Raw genomic sequence first — 6,527 nt, 5'->3', positions numbered from 1 at the left:
TGTCTCTCTCGCCAGCCCCAAATGCATCAGGACAAGATTTCAACAAAAACCTGATATAAACTGTGGCATCATCTCACTGCTGCCACCAACGCGGCGATTGAGGAGGAACAATCAAAGCAAGCTTGAACATGAGTCAACTCCCTCATCTCTCAGAACCAAACCTCTTAGCAGAGGTCACAGACTACCTATATACAAGGAAGCTATAGCTACTCCTCTCACTCGCTCACTGAAAACCCATGTACCACGACTACATGTATCAGCACCACAAGCTCTAAAAACGTGTTGAAGAAGCAGAGCAGCCAAAGTGCATCAAAAACAACAGGTCTACCAACAAGTCTACCAACAAGTCTACCAACAAGTCTACCAACAGGTCTACCAACAGGTCTACCAACAAGTCTACCAACAAGTCTACCAACAGGTCTACCAACAAGTCTACCAACAAGTCTACCAACAGGTCTACCAACAGGTCTACCAACAAGTCTACAAACAAGTCTACCAACAAGTCTACAAACAAGTCTACCAACAAGTCTACCAACAAGTCTACCAACAAGTCTACCAACACGTCTACCAACAAGTCTGCCAACAGGTCTACCAAGAGGTCTACCAACAAGTCTACAAACAAGTCTACCAACAGGTCTACCAACAGGTCTACCAACAGGTCTACCAACAAGTCTACCAACAAGTCTACCAACAAGTCTACCAACAGGTCTAACAACAAGTCTACCAACAAGTCTACCAACAAGTCTACAAACAAGTCTACCAACAAGTCTACCAACAAGTCTACAAACAAGTCTACCAACAAGTCTACAAACAAGTCTACCAACAAGTCTACCAACAAGTCTACCAACAAGTCTAGAAACAAGTCTACCAACAAGTCTACAAACAAGTCTACCAACAAGTCTACCAACAAGTCTACCAACAAGTCTACCAACAAGTCTAGAAAAAAGTCTACCAACAAGTCTACAAACAAGTCTACCAACAAGTCTACCAACAAGTCTACCAACAGGTCTACCAACAAGTCTACCAACAAGTCTACCAACAAGTCTACCAACAAGTCTACCAACAAGTCTAGAAACAAGTCTAGAAACAAGTCTACCAACAAGTCTACCAACAAGTCTAACAACAAGTCTACCAACAAGTCTAGAAACAAGTCTACAAACAAGTCTACCAACAAGTCTACCAACAAGTCTACAAACAAGTCTACCAACAAGTCTACCAACAAGTCTAGAAACAAGTCTACCAACAAGTCTAGAAACAAGTCTACCAACAAGTCTACAAACAAGTCTACCAACAAGTCTAACAACAAGTCTACCAACAAGTCTAGAAACAAGTCTACCAACAAGTCTACCAACAAGTCTACCAACAGGTCTACCAACAGGTCTACCAACAAGTCTACCAACAAGTCTACAAACAAGTCTACCAACAGGTCTACCAACAAGTCTACCAACAAGTATACCAACAAGTCTACAAACAAGTCTACCAACAGGTCTACCAACAAGTCTACAAACAAGTCTACCAACAAGTCTACAAACAAGTCTACCAACAGGTCTACCAACAAGTCTACCAACAAGTCTACCAACAAGTCTACCAACATGTCTACAAACAAGTCTACCAACAAGTCTACCAACAAGTCTACAAACAAGTCTACAAACAAGTCTACAAACAAGTCTACCAACAAGTCTACCAACAAGTCTACAAACAAGTCTGCCAACAAGTCTGCCAACAAGTCTACCAACAAGTCTACCAACAAGTCTACAAACAGGTCTACCAACAGGTCTATAAACAGGTCTACCAACAAGTCTACCAACAAGTCTGCCAACAAGTCTACCAACAAGTCTACCAACAAGTCTACCAACAGGTCTACCAACAGGTCTACAAACAGGTCTACCAACAAGTCTACCAACAAGTCTACAAACAGGTCTACCAACAGGTCTACCAACAGGTCTACCAACAGGTCTACCAACAGATCTACCAACAGGTCTACCAACAAGTCTACCAACAAGTCTACCAACAAGTCTACCAACACGTCTACCAACAGGTCTACCAACAGGTCTACCAACAGGTCTACCAACAAGTCTACCAACAGGTCTACCAATAGGTCTACCAACAGGTCTACCAACAAGTCTACCAACAGGTCTACCAACAAGTCTACCAAGCTGGAATAAAAACGTAATCATTGAAGACATGCTGATTGTATATAACATATTGGTAAAAGACATGTGACGTGGATGGAGATCTCTGATAGGTCAGTGGGGGTTGAGTTGTGGTTCCGTGTGGTTGTGGTTTGGTAACGGTTGGTTTCTCTCGGTTTGCTTACGTTCTTCGCAGTATTCCCCCTTCCAGCCGGGCAGACAGGACAACTGGCCATCGCGGTCGCAGGTGTAGTGGCCAAAACGGTCGTCCCTCGGCGTGCATATTTTGGAACAACTTTCTCCGTAGTAATTGTCATTGCAGATGAAGCGGTAAGAATACCTTAACTCCGTCTGTCGGACGCTCTCAATGTTCTGAGACCAGGCGGTCCCTACGCCCAGCTGTCTCTGGATGGCAAAGAAACTAATCAACATCTCTGGGTTGCTGGTGTCTGCAAGAGAAGGACAGAGAGAAAACAAAATAGATCCAGAGAGAGAGAGAGACAGAGAAGACAGACAGACAGACAGAGAGACAGGGAGAGAGAAGACAAGGGGTTTAGAGAGAGAGAGAGAGAGAGAGAGAGAGAGAGACAGACAGAGACAGACAGAGAGAGAGAGAGAGAGACAGAGAGAGAGACAGAGAGAGAGACAGAGAGAGAGAGAGAGAGAGAGAGAGAGAGAGAAGACAAGGGGTTTAGAGAGAGAAGACAAGGGGTTTAGAGAGAGACAGAGAGAGACAGAGAGAGAGAGGAGACAAGGGGTTTAGAGAGAGAGAAGACAAGGGGTTTAGAGAGAGAAAGAGAGAGAGAGACAGAGACAGAGAGACAGACAGAGACAGACAGAGAGACAGAGACAGACAGAGAGAGAGAGACAGAGAGAAGACAAGGGATTTAGAGAGAGAGAAGACAAGGGGTTTAGAGAGAGAGAAGACAAGGGGTTTAGAGAGAGAAGACTAAATACATGAGGTACAGTGGGTGTGGTTGCTGTCGGTCAGTTTTATTACAGACAAGTCAGAAGCATGTAGTCGTCTGCATTACAAACATGTTCCATTAGGCCATATAAATAATTAACACGGTCTAAGGACACCTGTTACGGTATTCTCTATCGTCCATTGTTCTAACATTGAATATTTTATCTTGTGTCATATCTCACATCATATGATTGAAACATGCCTGCCAAGCCGCCCGGCCTTACGCAGATGGCTTCTCATCCACTCACATAATAACAACCACATTGGTTCAGAGGGAGAATAAACTCAGGTTGAAATGTCCTCTTCCTTTCTGTCAGAGAAAACCTTCCAATGGGCGGAACAGAGCAAGGTGTAAAATACAGGAAGATGTAGTCACATAGCCTTGGCAGCCTCTGTGTGTTCTCACCAAAGCCCTCAACTCGTTCCCATGCCAGAAATACACCGCAGGAAGTCACATTGTGTTGGAGCACAAGAATGAAAAAAAAAAGGTGTTTTGCAGCCGAGCAACAAAAGTTGAGTTTGAGGGAACAAATCAACTATTGGGAGGCAATGAATCTATAATAGTGAGATGATACTGATTATTGATAAGGTTTGACCTTTTTAGGTGTTTGTTAAAAGGTGCATCAGTTAAAGGGGACCTATTGGTGAAATGTGCATAAAGGGCGCCCTCTTGTGGCGTTGAATAGATCGACTTACCTACAGGTAGATCCGCTGAAGGTGAATACCAGGCTTCAATTATCATTGAAAACGATCCCTAAGAGTACAAGGCATTCAGCCGTTAGAAATACGTTTTTAAAACACATTTCATAAAAAGGCAATATAAAAAAAATGTCTAACATCACACTTTAAATGGAACGCAATTCAAATACACACTGGTTTAATCAACGTTGTTTTCCACGTCACTGAAATGATATTACGTTGAAACAACGTGGAATAGACGTTGAATTGACTGACGTCTGTGCCCAGTGGGTACTTTCACTCAACTAACTGCAGGTCTGTTTCTGAATGGCTATATGATTTAGGATTCTAACATGTACGTCATACAGAGACAAAGGTTTATTAAAAAAAAAAAAGTTTTACCTTTCATTAACTAGGCAAGTCAGTTAAGAACAAATTCGTATTTACAATGAAGGCGGCCTACCCCGGACCAATTGTGCGCTCTATGGGAACCCCAATCAGTTGTGATACAGCCTGGAATCGAACCAGGGTCTGTAGTGACGCCTCCAGCACTGAGATACAGTGCCTTAGACCTCTACGCCACTAGAGAGCGGGAGTGGTGTGGTGTATTTTAAAATAAACAACGCCGTGTGTCAATCCACTATCTGCTGATATATAAGGGCCTGCAGCATTACCTAGTGATGGAGAATCGAATGTTATAGAATGTTGTAGTGTCATGTAAATGCATCATAATGCAGAAACCTCCGTGTTCTAGCTCTCTAAATACATGGCTCTTGCATTAGGCTACCGGAATGGTTTATCTCATCACCAATATCTGGTGCGCTCTCTCTCTGCAAACCAATTACAACTCTCCTGCCCGCCCGCCCGCCTGCACAACAACACATGGACCTTGGTATGGCATACATTAAACTAATAATATGGACTGCATCTAGGCTCTGTCTTACCGGCCATCCAAAGTTGAAAGGCAGTCGGATGGGTCTGCCAAAAGTGCCCCCGTTCTTCACGCTAAACGAGTTGGTCCCCAGGACCGGTGTCACGGCGCTCCCAAAGATACAGTCACCTGGCGACACTACAGCCTGGTAGTTTTTGAGACAGACTCGAAAGAAAGTCCTGCAGTTGAGCCTGCAAGAGTTGCCATTCGCCAGAAATCCTTTGCTGTTTGTAAATTCATGTAGATCGAGCTCAAAAACCCCGGATCCAAATACCTAAAAAGAAGAGAAGAGATGGTTTTAAAACACCATTACGCACACCGTAAAGTCAAAAGACCCTTTGCTTGGAATTGGCTACTTTGAGTGATCATTCTTCTGCTGGGTGTCTATCGAATTCCTCTTTACCTGTGTCAGTATCGTGGTGCTGAATGCGATGATAAACGTGAACCAAACTGCCATCCTTCTCGCTTGTCCTGAGCAACCGCGTCACCCGCCAATATATCCCCTTTATTCCAAAGCCCCCTATTCCAAAGTGTTGCGGGGGGGGGGGGGGGGGGGGTACAAAAAGGATATAAAAAAATAAAGAACGAAATATAAATCCTTCTTCGAGTTCCACTTCGTTGTTCTTCAGTTTTTAGAATCCTTGTGGGATGTTCCAAACCGCCAAAGGAACCGTTTTTAGAACCCTTGTGGGATGTTCCAAACCGCCAAAGGAACCGTTTTTAGAACCCTTGTGGGATGTTCCAAACCGCCAAAGGAACCGTTTTTAGAACCCTTGTGGGATGTTCCAAACCGCCAAAGGAACCGTTTTTAGAACCCTTGTGGGATGTTCCAAACCGCCAAAGGAACAGTTTTAGTATCCTCAGGTTATCCAAAGAGATGAAGGTATAACATCAAAATCCAATATCTGTACCTATCTCTCTCTTTGTGCTCGGGCTGCTGTCTTCCTCGCTGTCCACAGTAGGACAGTACAGCTCTCCACAGTAGGACAGTACAGCACTCCACAGTAGGACAGTACAGCACTCCACAGTAGGACAGTACAGCACTCCACAGTAGGACAGTACAGCACTCCACAGTAGGACAGTACAGCACTCCACAGTAGGACAGTACAGCACTCCACAGTAGGACAGTACAGCTCTCCACAGCGGTTGTGAGCGTGTAGGACGATGCCACACCATTGACTTGTTTTGGTGCTTAACTTTTGCGCTGCGCTCGTGGATCTCTGTTCACCATTCGTCTTATTACTCGTGAATGAACACTTGGAGTGACATCTCCCCCAATTTATAGACTCGCGCTGCATTGCTCATTACATAAACTGTCAATCAAGACTAAACACCGCCCACTATTCACCCCCTTCTCCTCCCTCCTCCTCTCTTCAACAACAATGATATCCAGATTGTAATACCCACAAGTCCAGCGCTGCGCCATGCTGACTGGCTGACTGTCGGACTGACTGGCTGGCTGACGGAACGACCACCAAAGGAGCAAGCGATTATTAAAAAGACAAGGCATCCGTTGACGTATTTGTAGCGCAAGAGGAGGAGAGGTTGCATATGGCACTTCTGTACACACAAATGTTCCCCCAATGTTATCATTGACAGGAAAGCTGAAACTTTATAATGAAAAGCAGAAATTCAATTACTGCCCCTAACCTCCATCCACCCGGTTTCCCATCGGTCCGGTCCCACTCAATTTCACGGTTAATTGTGTTACACCTAATTGTCAGGGTGCGCGTGCATGCACCAAAGGCTCGAGGGGTTCTGTGTTCTCATCGTGCATATAAAAAGTCCAGAGGCAATACAAAAAATGAGTTATTTCGTT

The 6,527-nt window shown here is 44.4% G+C and overlaps 1 protein-coding gene across 1 annotated transcript in view; it reads right to left on the bottom strand.

The window, feature by feature from the left end:
* The window catches only part of dll4 (delta-like 4 (Drosophila)), a 23,794-nt gene extending 17,841 nt beyond the window's left edge, over positions 1-5,953 (bottom strand). Inside the window, exons 1-4 of the mRNA XM_065026180.1 lie at positions 5,112-5,953; positions 4,722-4,982; positions 3,796-3,853; positions 2,318-2,581 (exon numbers count right to left, since the gene is read on the bottom strand). Of these exons, the coding sequence (XP_064882252.1) occupies positions 2,318-2,581; positions 3,796-3,853; positions 4,722-4,982; positions 5,112-5,165 (637 nt within the window). The 5' untranslated portion in view covers positions 5,166-5,953. The remainder of the gene's footprint in view (positions 1-2,317; positions 2,582-3,795; positions 3,854-4,721; positions 4,983-5,111) is intronic.
* Between the last annotated feature and the right edge of the window lie 574 nt (positions 5,954-6,527).

This window comes from Oncorhynchus nerka, linkage group LG13 (genome assembly GCF_034236695.1).
Source record: "Oncorhynchus nerka isolate Pitt River linkage group LG13, Oner_Uvic_2.0, whole genome shotgun sequence".
Taxonomy (NCBI): domain Eukaryota; kingdom Metazoa; phylum Chordata; class Actinopteri; order Salmoniformes; family Salmonidae; genus Oncorhynchus; species Oncorhynchus nerka.
Note: the sequence above shows the minus strand (reverse complement) of the source record. Positions and strands in the feature narration are given on the sequence as shown.